Here is a 17,978-nt window from a genome sequence, read left to right as displayed (position 1 = left end):
AAACCATCATAAAACATTTATTTTACTTATAACCAATTAAAGGGATAACCATTTCATTTTTTTACAAGGGGAGAAACTTCGGATTGTATTATTGTTGGATTCATCTCTGATCTTGGTTCTAGTTTTTTCTTAAGATATATAAGACATGTAACGGTTGACGACATGTCGGTAGATGGCTGAAGAAACCGTAATTGCAAAAGGCAGCCAAGGAAGCATACCGAAGTTTGGTGGCATAACAGCCGATGTTAAGAGTGTAAAAGAGAGAACAAGACCGATGAAAGACAGACCACAGGTCAAGATGTTTTCGATAATCTCTTCAACAAAGATTATCCCAATTGCTGCTGCATGGAATGTAACCATCACTGCCAGCAAGTAAACTATATAGGCTAAAGTATGATGCTTAAAAAGTGTGTCTGGCTTCATCCCTCCATCCTTCACAACATAGGATAAACTAAGAAGAGCAAGAACAGCAGAGAAAGCCACAAAAATTGTGGCCATCCACCATTTGAGCTTCACGGATGATCTTCGGGTGGGCGATGGATCCTCGTGAGGGTGAGAACGAGACGAATGACTCGTCATGGTGTTGGTACTGGCGGTTCTAGTTGAAACCTGAAAATAAATATATACATTTTAACTACGTTGAAGACCTGTTTAGTTTAGTAGTAGAGTGTAAGACTCGTGAGTTCGATAACTTAAGTTCCAAAGTTATTATTATTAGTATTCTAAGTAATAAATTAAAAGACTCAAGGGATGATAACTTTTACCAATATATTGGTTGTAGTTCCAGAAGCCATCTCAAGATCATGGCTCATAATGAACTGATTTATATCTGTAAATTAATTTCGAAAAGGGAAAGAGAGACAATTTGATGATCATATTTATACTTGATTTGCCGGCGAATAGATAGTGACGTTTAATTAGTATGAAACTGGCATATGCATGAGTTCAAAGTCTTTTTTTATTAATTAAATATTCTCATATATTGTCCAATACGCGTCTAAATAATAAAAGAGACTTTATTTATTTTCATATATTTGGAAAAAAAAAAAGGAGTGAAATTTTGAAATGAACCCAATGTGTGATATACAAAAATCTGTCATACTAGACCCAAAACAATTTTTTAAAAAAGAGTTAAAAAATCAAATTTTGTCTTACTTACTACTTAGCATAAGAAAACTAATATTATAACTATTATTATCTTTTTAGATTTAAAATACACACGGACTCAATAGATAATAAAAAAAATTAGGTTGGACTTCAGCCCAATAAAACACTTGTAGTTTCGTCTTTGTCCACAATCTTAGCGAAGTTGGAACAAACTTTGATCGACAAAGAATCTCCAAAATATTGACATAATATTTTCCTAATTATATTACCATAAAAAAATTATTTTGCATCACTAATGTAAGACAACTCAACATAACTTCTTCTTATTATACATCAAAAAGATATTTTTCTTTAGTTCAATATTTTGTTATTTTGCATCACTAATGTAAGACAACTCAACATAACTTCTTCTTATTATGGTTTTGAGTTGTAACCAATATTAATAAGTTGTGATGTTGGTGGAAGTTGTAACCGACTTTGTTGTATGGATTTTACATTTTTAAGGAAACTAAAAGCAATAAGATTGATTCGAGGAATTAAAGCACATATCAAGGTGATGTGTAGGTCCTCATTGAGACCTCAAGGGTTCGGTTGACGGATGTAACACATATTGATGACAATATTCATGTTGGAGTTGAGGCCCTAATGACTTAAGGAAATGATTGGTCGTGTTGATTTCACATATGGTTTCTTATTTGTAGTTTTTTTTTATCTTAGTATCTATTCTTAGAATTTTTGTATTCCCTTGTCAACTCCTTATTCACACTTCACAAATTTCTTTCTCTTTTTTCTCCTATTTTTTTATGCCTGTCAAAATTATTGATAAATATAAAAACAATAACAAAATGAAGAAATATTTTTTGGGGGGGCGAATAATTTGATTGCATGTATAATGTGTTAGTTGTATGCAGCGAACCTCACATTACACGAAGTGCGCCTTTAAAAAAACCTATTATTATGCAATGTGTTGGTCACTATAAAATAAATTAAATGTCTTTAAGCAAAATAAATAAATATATATATATATATGTATAAAATGTCACTTCAATTAGGCCCAAACACATGAATGATGTTACAAAATACTGAATTTATTTTAAAACATATTTTTTCTATATACATTTGTATATGTAAGAATTTCATGAAGTGTTTCTTTTTTTCTTGAAAGGGTGAAGAAATTTCATAATTTTGTAAAGGCATCCAAATAACGGTACAATATATATAGTTATAATCTGAATTATTTAAAGAACTCTTTGCATTATTAATTTTTTAGAGTTGTGTGATGTAATATCAGAACTTCAGCTTAAAAATTAAAATTATTTAAAATTATAATTGATATTTTGATCACTAAATTAATTTAATTTGATATAAATCAACATAATAAAATGATTTTGTAGAAAGAAAAAAAATTTTAAACTCATAGACTATACGTTTGAATGGATGTAATTGAAATTGAAATTTAGAAATTTGATTCTAATAGTAGAAATTTAAATCATGCAAGTTCGCGAGTTTTTATCTGGCGTCAATATTGCAGAGCAGTTTGTGCTCTAGCAATAATAAAATTTGTATTTATTTACTTTAGGATCTTGGAGAGTTGACAAAAAAAATTTATTAATTTTTATTTTTATTTTTCTATGTTTTCGAATGTTGAAATTGATCGATGCTCATATTAACGTGTGAAGTTAGTTATGCAAGAAACCACACATAAGAATGGTCCACATATGGTTGAAGTATCCATTGGGTACAATGGTGAGAACCCTAACCTAATAATTTGATTAAATGTATGCATAGATGGGAAGGACAACTAATGGCGAAGCAATAGTTGATCAAGCTATTCAAAATTTGTCTAAAAAGGAAATTGTTCTTGCTAAACGAAGCTACTAAGAAAATACTCCGAGTTTTAAATTGACCTCTTTTCAAGTAAGAGTGGCTTTGGACACTTCTTTTGATAATCTACACCAATAAAACTTAAAATTAATTTAAATGATGTGAAACTATAATCTTATCTATATTTGTATTTAGGTATACAGAAATATGTGTTTTTAAATAGATAAATAATAGCATTTTTGTATGTTAAATTATTTAGGATTAAAATTAAAATAATTTAGCATTACATGATTTATAAAGTGGTCCAAATTTTAGGAAGAAATGATTGGGAGAATGAATTTGGATGAGGGAATATGAGAGGGAATGAGTAAGGTATTTTGATTGGCTGAAAAAATTAAATAATTTTTCTTTCTTCTATCTTTCCTCCCACTTTTTTTTTTCTTTTTCTAACAATGATAATGTCACGTCATTCTTTCTCCCAAATTTTCTCCAGTTAATTTGATTCTGTATGTCACTCATTAAATGACACCTATACACAAAATTGAACATCCTCTCCTTCATTTATTAATTTTTTTTCTCTTTTTACTGTGGCGTTTTTTTAATATATAAATGCAAAACATCAAATTAACTCCTATCACTCCTAAATTTTAGGTCGGTGATCATTAATGATGTTGGTTGTTGTACTTGTTTTCAAAAGAATAAACTTATAAAAAAATATTTGATGAAATAACTATTTAACTAATATATAAATATTCTTTTTAAATATTTATATTTTTAAATGATCAATAAAAATATAAAAATAAATAAATTAAAGTTTGTAAATAACAAAATAAAACATGACATTAGGAAAAATAATTTTTTTTAACATATATATTTAAATTTAAGAAACTAGCCAAAATTCATAAAAATAATTATTATTTGTCTCTCGAAAATATTTTATCGACGCCATAGAGAGTTGAGAATTCTAATTTATTTCAATTCAAAGACTAAGAATGTTGTAAATAGAAATCATATATTTAGCAACAGGAACAAAGTTATTGTTGTGTGATCTCTCTTCAGTTTAATGTTTTTTTTAAAACGATTAATACTATTTTATTAAAAATCTAAAAAATTGGAGGATCAAGAATCAAAACTAAACAAACAATAACTATGATTAAATTATGACAATCATAAGATCCTAAAGAAACTAATTAGTAGCATTCACAAAAAACAAACAACTGAGATTACAAACAAAAATAATACAATAAAAAACAGATCTTAACTACCTCAATTAGGGTGTTTATTTCTATATAAACTTGTTGGGTCATGAGACATTATTCCCCTTCCTCTTCCTCTTGCGATGCAAAGAGATTGAATTAAAGAAGATGATGAAGCTTGTTTACATTTGCTGAAATTTTAAATTTTCTCCAGTTCATTTTTCTCTCATTGTTTTATAAGTGCATATGTTGAGAATTTTGAAACAAAAAATACTTTTATATTGTAATCAATCGATGTGATATAGGCAAATGCACATGTTATTCAAATCTAAAATAGGAGATCAAACACAATAAACAACATCAGATCGATTTACGTGGAAAAACCTCTCAACCTAGAGGGTAAAAAACTACGGGCCAACCGGCAAATTTCACTATAAACATAAAACTGATACAAATGTTTTTCTCAACTTTAAACCTAAAGTTGAGGTATACAAATAGAGAAAACCAAATTCGTTCAGACCCAAGCAAGTCTAGATATAAGACAACAAGAAATTAAAAATTGAAGGTGATAAAGGAAAGGAGATCGCTACTGCCTCCTTCTTTTCTTCTTCCTATGTTTCTTCTTCTTTATTTCTTCTCTTAGCGGAATGTTCTTTTAGCAGAATGTTCTCTCTCTAACAGTGATAGAAGGAATAACATCTTAGGTTTTGCTTGTTTAATTAAGTGCCTAATTGGGCTGGACCAACAAGGCCCAACAGCAATATCTCAATATCTGGAGTTTGGTGATTTGACTTTTTAATCCAAATAAATTGGACATTCATTATACCCTATCATCCACTTATTCTTTCATCTCCTTGATTTCTACATTATTTTTCAAAGGCTTTTGAACGGCAATTAGGTCTTTTCTAATTTCCTATACTTTTTCACTAATTACTTATTTAGTTATTCTGTTAATTTCCTTCTCTATAGTTTTTTATTTCTTTAATAACAAAGTCATGCACTTTTTTCGCCTTATTGTTTTTCCTTTTACCCATATTCTAATAAGATTTCATAACATGGGATTAAAGTCAGAGCAACAATCTTGAACGACGAACTTGTTCAAACCCTTACCGGTGTTTCTTGATTTCGCACTTATAACCCTAGATAATTTTTCTCCGATGTGCCGAACGTGCTAGAAATGTCGGTCATGCCGAACATTCCAGACGTGTCGATGATCTTTACTCTGACCATGTTTCTTGTAACCGACTACCAAATCAACCGGATCGTGCAATCGTGTTGACTATGCCGAACATACGTGTTGATCGTGGAGATTGTGTTGAATGTGCCAGATGTGCCAACAATCTTGATTCCAACACAATTCGTGTTAAATATGAGAATGTGCACATTCTTATGAATGAAAATCAAGATTCCTTAGAAAATTTTCCAAAACTTTTCTCTCCCTAATGTTAAGGTTTGAAATATAGAATTTAATGAAGTGAATAATTCATATTAATGATATTTTATTATTTATAATAACAATATTTAATGTATTATATTTATATTATAAATAATTTTGGTATAAAAAAGTTTGATAAAAAGTTTGTAACTAAGTCTGATTATGGAATTGTTAATTTAGTTTAAAATACTAAAATTATTTTATAAAATTGTAAAAATAATAATTACAGTTAATATTATAAAAAATAATACAACAATATATATAAATGGTGAGTAATACCTACTATATTTTAATTATATTTTAATTAGAAATGATTGGGAAAGAAATTGGGAGAAGAAATTTTAAAGGTAATGACGTGGCGCAATCTAATTTGTCGAAAAAATAACAAAATTTGTCTCTCTTCTTTCTTTCCTCACCTTTATCATTTTTCCAACCAATATATTATTGACACATCGTTTTTTCTCATTCTTTCTCTTAAATTTTTTCCCTCGTGCCTTGTTGTAAGTATGATTACATTATTTGATTAAAATAATCAATATTTTCATAAAATAATTGTACAAAAGCATATGCCCTACAAATTTTCAGGTGTGATTTGAATCAATTTGAATGTCCTTTTCGGAATTAACTGGCTACAATGAATGTGGCTGTACGAACTTGAAGGGTCATGTCATACTTTTAAACCAATATTTAGATTTGTTTATTTGTAATCATTTAAATAATTGTAAATTAACATTATTTACTATTTTTTATTGAATAGAAAGATTATTGGTCATTTGATATTTTTTTTTTTTACCTTGATTCAATTTGAATTAAGTATAAATTTTCTTAAGTCTACATAGGTAGTAGTTTTCAAATCATCCAATTAATTTAAGCTTTAAAATAATCTAAGTAAAATAAATAACTCAAACTACCTAAATTTTATACAATTATGATCTATATCAATTTATTTTGCAAAGACAACTTTAAAATAATTGATATCATGGTTAACTACTCAAGTAGTAATTCAATTGTGTTTTCTTTAAGTAAAATTCACAAATAATAAGTCATGTATGTCAAGAAAAATTGAATTTTTTTTATCAAATTAAATCCAAACAAATAAAAATAGAAAAACAAAACTCAAAAGATCATCGTCACGGTTCACCTACAAATTATCGCCATTGAAAATGATCTTACTTTTATCATTAAAGTGGTGTTTCATATTTTTTTTAATTAAGAGTTTATTATTTAGAGTAAGTTATTATAATTTTATAGTTATAATTTTTACTTCAATTAAAGACTTTTTTTTTTTGAGGAGTTAATAAGAATCAAATATTATTTAAACCAAATATATCAATGTGATAAAATGCACACAAAAAAAGCTAGAAATAAATCATGTCTCTTTCAAAGATAGTGGAGCAATTCATCACACTTTCATGAAATAAATCAAAAACACATTTTCAAGCCATATTCTTCGTCATTTTTACCTAGTGATGCTAATCATCTTTCCGTAATGATGTTAATCTCATAGTTGAAAGTTGTTAACAATGGTAAAATTACCATCATTCTGCTGAGAATTTAAATATATACCAACATTTAAAATTATTATTACAATTTGAGTATTAGCAACGGTATATATCGTCGCTATTGGTCTTTATTTACGGTGCAACCCACTTTTACTGACGGTATTTCCCAATGTTAATGTCAGTGTTTGACGCCATTAACTAAGACTATCTTTTAACACGGTAACTCTATATTAATGTTATTAGTCTTTTACTACGTTAAATTGACTTTTAACTAGTTATAAGTTCTTACTTCATATTACCATAGATAATGGCTTTAATGGTTTTTACATAAGTAGAATAGTTCTATAATATTAATATACCTGGTCACTAAAAGTTCTAGTGTATTGTTAAATTTTAAATAAATAATCATATATCAATTGTTGTTATTTATCTTCGTTAACATAGGTATTAACAACGATTATTAATAATCGTCATTAATACTCAAAAAAAAAATTACGATGATGTCCTTTCCCGTTGTTAAAAGGGACACTTAATAACTTTATTTTTTTACCTAAGATTCTTCAAAGTGTGAGAAGTAAAATTTGGTGCTCAAATTTTTTAGTAAGTGCCCCAATGTCATGCACCAAAAGAGCAATAGGAAATTGTTATTTCTCCTAACGTTTCGTTTTTTAATACCATTAAAGTATGGTGTAATCAATGGGTTATATTGTAAATCTTCTCGATGAATTAATTAAAGAACATGACGAACCATCCGAGATTTTTCTTGAAACATGCATATTGGCCCGAATTAGTGCTTCATAGATCATTGTTGTCTCCACATTTGACATTTTGATGATGTTTTGTTGCTTTTGTTTTATACTGAATTTTGTCATTTTATTTAAAATATCAAAAAGTATTTTATTTTTCTAGAACGTGATCATCATAGTTGTGTCACAAAGACCATATTCTATTGGTGGCCAAGCTTATTTTCTTACATCCACATATCTCATTAGTTAACCAATTTACCTTCTAAACTTTATATAATTGTCTTGGTCTATGTTTAAGTATTATAAATCCCACTAGTTTAAGAAGAATTAGGGAAAGATAACAACTTTAATACCCACATTAATGATAGTGGATTAAGACCTCTATTATCTAATCTGTGTACTAATAACATGCCTACATCTTAACCTAAACACAATTTAATTAACAATATGATTCTAAATAAGCTTAATTAATTAGTTAGCTTTCCAAAAAAGTTATGTATAACCTAATTTCAAACCAACAAGCTTTTGAATACTTATCATCCTTAATGGAATTTAATCTCGTTGATGACATTTACGTCAACTTTCTTAAACAACCTCGGAATCAAGCTTCTGGTCGTTTCCAACAATCTCATGCTATACATTCCTATTCAACCATTCGATCTTTTCCTACTCATGACAAAATGGAACAATTTCGTGAAGTACACTCCCTTAGGCTCCCATTGAGACATGATAGGAGTGTCAATGGCTTGTTCCACATATAGAGACAAAAGCGTGACATGAATCATGGTCAACAACTCAATACCTTCCTCATCGGGTTAAGAGCCATTCACACACCACCTTACTCCAAGGTCCTCCGAGCAAGGTGATAATTTGGTTTCTCCTCCTCAACAAAGGAGGCAACATCAACAATATGTTATGCATTCCCTTCCTTTGCATGTGGCTCCTCAATCACTAGTGAAATTGAGTTCACTCAATCTTGTCATATGCTCTCCTTCGGTTAACCTTGCCTAAGATCCTCAAAACGATCACGGGATATTAATAAATTAGGAGATTTACAGAGAGAATAAATATTCTCAAGCTCAAACTACATCCTCCAAAAATCCCTTAATTTTCATTGATGTAACTCGGTCAATGATGATCATCCTCCAAAGCAATTCCAATAAACCCTAATAAATTATTGGAGAAGAAAATGTAAAGTTAGGTTTGTCACAAACGTGACAAAAACAACATCTTCCTACAATAATATCTTATTTATTTCTCAAAACATAGTGGCTAAGATTTTCGCTATAAACATCCAAAGAAAGTTGTCTCATTGCTCTAGATTTTATCACAATGATCTATTTTTTTGTTCATTTTTGTTTTATCTCGTTTTTTCTTTGCTATTTTTTCGAACTCTACAACACAAATTTGCAATCTTTTCAATATATAATTGGTATAAGAAGAGAATCAATAGATACAAAAGAAAGAGATATGTCATGAAAATGAATTAGTAGTGATGGATGATGAGCTTATCCTTATATGAACCAATCAAAAGGCAGTGACATCATGAGGGAGGGAGGGAGGAAAATAGATGAGTGGGGGTAAGTGGAGACATCGTACACAATAATAACAATAATTGTATCATAAATCATGCTTCCAATTTTATTTTTTCCCTATGATGGAATGCTTAAAATGCTTGAAATATGACATTGGTGGGATGACCATTGTTACCATTTACCTTTGTAATGTAAAATGAATTAAATTTGTTGTCACAAAGTGGAGCAAAATAAATGGGTCGGGACGAATAGGTCAAAAAAGTGTCGAGAATGTAAATTAACGAGTGTGACTCATTAAATCGGAATTAGTTTGTATATAAGGTTAGCATAGCAATACAAAGATACATTATACAAATATCGAATCAAATGAGATACCAAATAATTGAAGTGTAATAAAAAAAGAAGAAGATATGATTTGTATATAATTGTGACATTAATTGTGTCATATTCCATATGGATGGGATGGTGGGGGGTATGAGATGTGAATTTCTTTAATTAGTTTAATTGGGATAAATGAAATTGGAAAATGACATAATCCTACTCTAATAAGGTTTTATTATAGGCAGACATATCAAATGGATAGCCGTTTTATCCAGTCCTTCTCCGTACGTAACAAATTCTCCATCACAAGATTCACCTTCCCACAGTTTTTTCTTCTTATTATTATTATTTCAAGAATCTTATAAAATTAACACCAAATTCTTTCTTTTATCCAAGGTATCTAGCCTAACCTGCTTTTGAATTTAAAACATTTGATTTCTTAGGTAAAATTTGTGTGACTTGAAATACTATTATAATTTTTTAGATGTATATAATTAAATTAAATAAGAAACATAAACATTAAAAATTAAAATGAAGAAGAGTACTTGGGTGAGTTCTGGCTGATAGGCCGCATGCTTGTGGTGGGTTGCACTGTTTGGAGGATGCCTAAGTTTACTTCATTCATGGCAGCAGCTCTTCTTTCCTTTTCTCAACTGTGTTGTCAATTCTCACCAACAAAACATTCAACTTTTTATATACATTAATTCTTATCGGATCCTCAAATTAAAAGACCTTTTCTAATCATTTTGATTTTATTAGTACGTGTCGTGTTTATATCAATGATCATGGTAACGCGGTTATATATCTTGATAGTGTGGTTGAGGGTAACCTTAATGAATTTGATTAGTAGATGGTAATGTTGTTAAGCCTGTTGTGTCTTGTTTATCAACTAGGGTGATAGGGAAGACTTGGTGAACTAAATCTTTTTAGCTATTGAGGTCTTGTATTCTCCTAAAAGTTATATCTTATCATATTCAAATATTGATAGCGACAACAAAAGGTGAATATCCCTAGCCTCAAAGGGGTCTTGGGTTCGAGCCCCCGTCAAGCGGCAAATTATGCGCCTGATTAAATGGTTAAGTGTGTTTACGGATTATGTGTTATAGTTCCTAGTAACCAATTTTTTTTTAAAACCAAAAGATTACAAGTCTGATTCCATCTGAAAGCGTTTTGAATTTAAGCATGAGATCATGATTGTGGTGTGTCAGACTCTCCTTTATTTCCCAAAAGATTGATATTGTACCCCAAGTTTAGACCGTTATATTGTTGGGGGGCACTAGTCTATTGTATCGTAATTCATCCAAATATTTCTCATATTGTTCACTTGGTTAGCCTGTTTGTTAATGCTCCCACCACCACAATTCATTGAGTTGTTCTTAGTATCCTAAGGTATCTCGAGAAACTTAATTTCAAAATATTTTTTATTTTCACTGTTTACTTGGAATTGTGGACCTATTTTGATGTTAATTGGGTTGGAATCCTATATATGATCATAGGTTGACTAATAATTTTGTGTGTTCTTAGGCAACTCACTTGTTTAGAAATGATAAACAAGTTGTCTCTCCATCTTCAACAAAGCCATGTGTGATATTTATTTGGTTGCTTACAGATATCATTGTTCATGTTCGTCATCATGCTATTTTATCATAACTCAATCTTTCAACAAATCAATCACATTGAAATTTATTGTCATTTAAAGCACCACCATCTACCGCTTACACCATCACTTTGTCATTTATTCTTTCTTCGATGCAGATTGCCCATATGTTTATAAAGACAAACTTTGTTTTACGTTTTTTTTCCTAACAAGCTCTCCATCTCAATGATCATTGTTGTAATATAGTAAGTTTGCTTGGATGTTTAAATAATATGTATTGTTTGAGATTCTTTTATTGTTTTGACACCCCACTACACACACAACCTTTTATCTCTTTGTATACATAATGTATGAAAATTGTTTTTGCCTTCATTGTCTTTTGCTTCTTTTTAATTAAATTATCATGACTACATAAATAATCTACTTGTGTGTGTGTTTTTTTGTGAATGGTACTTTCTTTGTACTTTTAAGATAGGGTGGAACATCACCAATATTAATACTACTTCTATTATATACTTTAGTTTGTGTGTTGTTCCTTAGTAATGATACTTTCTCTTATATATATTTTTCGAGTAATGATAGGGGTAGCGAAAGTTTTGCAGCGAATGTGTAGCGAACTGATGTGGAATGGTGACTAGGCGATGACTAATTATAACTTTAAATGTTTATTTATCTCTCTCATGTTTATTAATAATTTCTCTCTCTTCTCCTACTTAATAATTTATATTTTATATCTTTAATCTTTATAAATAATTTATTTTAAATATTAATAGGAACAATAATAAATCAAATAAAAAAATAACAAAAATATATATTATATTTGATAAATATATATTTAAGAGAATAAAAAATTAAATATAATTTTTTTATATTTTTAATTAATTATTTTTAACACCCTCTCTACTTTTTTATTTTTTATAATATATATTTTAAATTTAATCAATTAACTCAAACGTTTATATATTATAAAAACAACAAATTCTTTTTTTTTTATTATAATTTATTTTAAAAACAACAAATTCATATTTTTTTTATTATAACTTATTTTAAAAATAAATAAATAAATAAATTATTAACCATATATATATATATATTTTTTTAATAGAGAAGAGAAATAATTAATTAAAAAAGTTAAGAATTTTTATATTTATTTTATTATTCTCTTATATATTTATCAAATATAATATATATTTGAAAATATATATTTATTTTGTTATTTATTTATTTGATTTATTATTGTTCCTATTTTTATTCTAATTTTTTATAAATAAAAATGGTAAATAATAAAATATATAAATATATAAGATTAAAGAGATAAAAAAATAAATTATTAATAAAGGGAAGAGAGAGAAGTTATTAATGAATAGGAGAGAGATAAATAAATATTTAAAATTATGCTTAGTCATCCGGCTTAGTCACCCTTCCACATCAGTTCGCTACACATTCGCTGCAAAATTTTCGCTCCCTCTATCATTACTCATATTTTTCAGAAGTCCACCAACGACTATGGTGGAGAATCACCAACCTTAAACACTTTCTCACATATTAATTCAGATTAATATGTTAGTTTCTAATTAACTTTGTGTTTTGTGTTTTTTTTAATGGATAAAGTTGAGTCACCAAGTTAAAGAATAACAAGTACAAGTACGCATGTCAACTTATAGGATAAAACCTTGTTTTAAAAGGGTGTTATGATCATTCATAAGTCATTTTTATATATAGATATTAATTTATTTTTAAAACTTTAGGAAGGTAGCACGATCTTCAAAGTAAAGGTTCGATCTTTTATATAAAACCGTCCCATATTGCACTAAGGTAATTCAAGTGGCTAGATATCAAATGTCACATATTTAATTCACTTAAAAACACTAAACACTCTGATTTACGAGGATAAAGGTTATAAGTAGGATGAAAATTTATTGAAAAAATATACTGAAAATATGAATATTTTGGTATACCAAAAAAATGATAAAATATGATACTATACCAAAATTTTTAAAATTTTGGTATATCAGTATATATCGAAAAAGTAATGATAGATAGCGAAAAATTGGTGTCGAGAATGATATGGTAGCACTTGAGTGGACTTGAAAAATAAAATTTATCCCTCCTATTAGATTTCAAGTTCACTCACGTACTGCCACATTATTTCTATCACTATTAATAACACTAAATGTTGGCTCTCTATCATTACTCATATCGAAATAATATTAATAAATTAAAAATATATAATACTTAATACTGAGATTTCGGTATACTTTTTCCTTATTATCTAATAAAAAATTAGTATATATCGCCTGAGTTATAACCTTGGGATCATCTTAACCATAACTAGATAAAAGAAATATGTGGGGTTTAATTTATGTGGACAGAATAACTTAATAAATCTAGAACCAGAAATATATAGGTAGATTAAGCCTAATAACTATTATTATTAATTAAGGTGGTGGGAAGAATAATTAAGATTTTGTTTATATTATTATAATATTTGAGAAAAAGTAGAAAACAAATAGAAATGAATATGCGGTTGTAAGTTGCTGCCTGATAGGTTTGCTGTCAAGATTTAGTTCTAACAATCCTTAAAGCATGTTTAATGTTATCCTTAATTATGCTTATCAAGTTGCTAGCTAGATTCATGGCAGAGACATTGCCAGCAAACTGTCAGATTTAATATTTTTAATTAAGACAGATTAATTATAATGTTTTAGTGATTATGATGACTGTTATTAATTAATTATCTATTGGGTTGATTAGCATAATGTCACAAATGGATAAGAATATAATAATAATATCTCAAACAATTACTATAGCTTAGCTTTACTTGTTCATCATATACACCAATAATTAATTGTTAGTGCTTTTCACTTGTCAAGATAGATGAAGCAGAAATTCTTGAGCTAATTTTTTACATTTTATTACTAAGTCAATTTTCCTTTTATCTTGTTTGTTTTTATTGTGTTTCTTTATAAAATGATTATTTACTATTGAAATAAATAAACACTATTCAGAATTATTATTTTCTTTTATAAAGGAAAAGGAAAAAGAAGGGGACATATTGGGGTGGGGGCCCTAAAATTGATAACAAAGACCCTAAATTTGGAGGTGATTGATCTTGAACCTCACTTCCAAAGTTGGTTCATACTTTTGTTAGGACAGTGATAGCCAATTCATCATGTCAATGTTGAATCTTCTCATTGTCAAATAAGGGCTTTTACTATATTCATTAAAGTTGTGCTTAGCATAAGTGACAAGTTTTCTATGAACATCTTGATTGAAATGATGTATTAGTCTCCTTTAAAAAAATATCTAGTCTAAAAACAAGATTTTTTATGTTAGTATTTTTGTTCAGACAAAGTATCATTGAACAAATATTCTAACAAACCGTCAAAACCTCATAATATAGGTAAAAACACGTGCACGAAATACCATCTCATTGTAATTCAACGAGGGGATGCACTTGGCTAGATTGTTTTGAGATTGTTTCCATAATGTTTAGTTAATTCCACTAAACAAAACAATCTAATTATGAGAAAGATATAACAATGTGTCAATTGCATCTTCCTTGCCTAATTATTCACCTTAATGGGTTCCTATTACTTCTATGTATTGAAAAGTAGTTTGTATGCTATTTGAGTTTTAATTAGGTAATCAACTTGATCTCTAACTTCGATAATGGGGTGGATAAAGATATTTTTAAAAAATAACTACTACTAGTCAACTCCCTAGGTAACCCGAGCTTGCGGTTCGAGTGGGATCGAAATTGTAGGTTATTAAGTGATTTATAGCAGGTTTAAAGATAATATGAAATGGGTGAAGATGAAAATCTAGTGGGTCTCAAGTTTAAAAATAATGCTCATTGAGTCACCAATGATATTAATAAACATATATAGTGATAAGAATTTTTTGTTATAAAGAAAACTAACATTATTTTATTGTACATATCGTCATCAATCATTAGGCGCCATTGGCTTAAAAGAGACCTATCTTATGCCTATGCTAGTACTAAATGCTAATGAAATTGGCTACCCAATAATTATTCAAAATTAAATATATGCCATTACTTTTTAAAGATTGACTATAATACCCATTAATTAATTATTGTAATATTGCTTACAAGACTTTCTTACCTGAAAATTTTCAGTCCACATGTCATATATCTCTTTTTAACATCATTATCCATCATTGGCATTTACAATTCATGCATGAGAAGAAAACATATAATATCCACATCATGCATTCATCTTTTTCTTCTTCTTTTTTTACTTAATTCTTCAAAAGTTAATTAGTTGTTTTGAAGAAAAAATTATCATAGATATTTCAAAGATGAATAAAACCCTAGAAAATATTGTGAATAAAGATAACATGAGAGAACATATCTCAACTACACATATAGTCAACCTTAGCCAAACAAAATTAATGCAATTCAACTATTAACACAAACAGGATTTTAAATTTAGCATCATGTTATCCAACTTTTACTATTATTGATGAGATCATAGAAAGTTACTTACTTGGTTAGCTTAGTGGTAAGAGGCTTTGACTAAAGAACTTGCAATCTTGAAGTTGTTTGGCTAGCCTCCTCTATGGATTAGTCGAGGTGCGCGAAAAGTTTACCTTAACCTGGTTTAAGAAGAAAAAAAAAGGTTAAATTAACTCACAATTATTTTCCCAAGTGCACTTCCTATCCATATTTCAGCTCATGAATTCAATTCAATTGTGGGGTATATATAATATTGGTATGACCCACTAATTTCCCTATAAAATCCTCCCATCTTTGCTTCCATCATCCCCTACTACCTTCTCCCAACATCCTCAGCAAACCTAACTTGTATCTTCTCTTCTCTATTTCTCCTTTCACATTGACAAAGAAAGAAGAAGCCATGATGATCCCATCAGAGAACAGCTTCATGATCAACAACAACCCATGTCCCTTTCCCTTTAATAACAACATCATAACCACCATGACTCATAATAACAACAACGGTCTCTTTGGCAACTTCCCCATTTCACAAACCACTTATGATTTTGTTCCCCAGCCATCGTGTCTCCTCGGCTATAACTCGACCTCAGATGAAACTGAGGAGGAATTACATCACCAGCAGCCAGGAATGGTTGACGAAAGGAAGAAGAGGAGGATGATCTCCAACAGGGAGTCGGCTAGGAGATCGAGGATGAGAAAGCAGAAGCATCTTGATGAACTTTGCTCACAGGTCATGCGGTTGAGAATGGAGAACCAAAACCTCATCAATAAGTTGAACCATGTGGCTGAGTGCCATGACAAGGTCCAAAGAGAGAATACTAGACTCAAGGAAGAGGCTTCCGACCTTCACCAGATGGTTTCGGACCTCGGAATTGATAGTAGTAGTAGTCCATTCTCACTTCTAGTTGCGGATCTTCTTGAGGATGTTAACTGTAATACCGCTCATCTCAGAGCAGCGTCCTCCAACCAAAAAAGCATGACATCTTCATCAAGTCTGCTTCACTGAGAATCATTTCTTAACCTTTTTGTTGTCAGCTTGTATCTGTCTAAGTGAGAAATAACTATCTTATGAACTCTGTTTTACCGCATCAAAATCAGTTATCCATAATGAATTCCATTTTTCTTCTCACGGTTAATATTTTAAGCATCCCACTAACTGCAATCATGGAAAAGAAAAAATCTGGAGATGGATCTGAAAAAAATTTAAAAATGAAAAAGGGAACAGGATGCAGTGACGTCGAGAAAAGGCCCCATGAGCAGTTCTGTTATGCACACAGACAATGAATGAGACAATTTGTGGTGGAAGTGGTGCTGATAGTGGCTTATATAATTCAATGGAGAAAGAAAATACTGTAACAACCAAAGCCATGAAAAGGCAGTCCACTAAAAGCTTTTGTCCCTATTATGGTCTTTACTTGTTTACACCATTTTTACGTTGTTTATATCGAATATAGATGTATTTCAAATAGACAAGATTTCAGGTGCTGCTAGGACAGTAAGTGTTCACAGGTTTTCCCACAGAAATACAATAGACATGTCCTCTATGTGCCTCCCACTTCAAATTATTAATGCAATCCACTCTCCATTATCTAAATCTTAATCATAGTTGATAATTCCTATATGCAGATTTGATTATGTGACTTGATACACATAGCCATTCAGTATGAACATAGAAACTCAATTGTCTCCTGTAAAAAATGATTTCAGCTGTGTCGGCTGGAAATTTATCAAAGATGAGATAGTTATATATCATTCCACTAAATCAAAAATGGAAAAGTTGAAGGTAGGCATTGTTTGATTCTAGCTTAAACAATTACAAAAGTGGTTTTTTTTATAAAGTAAGATTCTTTTTCATTGATGTACGATAAATATGAAGTGAATACAATAGTTTATGAATCTTTATATAACTATTGTGAATACTAATCTAAGTACAAATTAAATACTAATATAAATAGGAATTGGAATAGGAATCAAATAGTATTCTAATTAGGAATCTAGCTCATCTAAAACTATAAATTATAAGTAAGATAATTATATAATTGAAGAAAGAAGCTCAATTTGGTTCATTAACCTACATCAATGGCTCATTTTTCTTCTTAAACTTGCGTGGGGCTTGTATTGCTTATAAAACTTTTTAAAATGGATCAAATTATTTTTTGATAAATCTGTTAATTGTCATCCATTATTCTCAATTATCTTTCTAATTAAGTGCGTAACAAGAAGTTAACAAAGATA

General features: G+C 29.3%; 1 protein-coding gene across 1 annotated transcript; it reads left to right on the top strand.

Annotated features, from left to right (window-relative positions):
- The first annotated feature begins 16,080 nt into the window (after nt 1-16,080).
- LOC124917945 (basic leucine zipper 43-like) lies at nt 16,081-16,872 on the top strand. The gene has a single exon (XM_047458212.1). It carries the CDS (start codon nt 16,144-16,146, stop codon nt 16,747-16,749), a length of 606 nt encoding a protein of 201 aa, XP_047314168.1. The 5' UTR covers nt 16,081-16,143; the 3' UTR covers nt 16,750-16,872.
- The last annotated feature ends 1,106 nt before the right edge of the window (nt 16,873-17,978 follow it).

The sequence above is a fragment of the Impatiens glandulifera genome, unplaced genomic scaffold (assembly GCF_907164915.1).
Source record: "Impatiens glandulifera unplaced genomic scaffold, dImpGla2.1, whole genome shotgun sequence".
NCBI classification, from domain to species: Eukaryota; Viridiplantae; Streptophyta; class Magnoliopsida; order Ericales; family Balsaminaceae; genus Impatiens; species Impatiens glandulifera.
Note: the sequence above shows the minus strand (reverse complement) of the source record. Positions and strands in the feature narration are given on the sequence as shown.

Bases quoted from the DNA above. Each gene is read 5' to 3' on its own strand.
- LOC124917945 (XM_047458212.1), top strand. From the start codon at position 16,144: ATGATGATCCCATCAGAGAACAGCTTCATGATCAACAACAACCCATGT.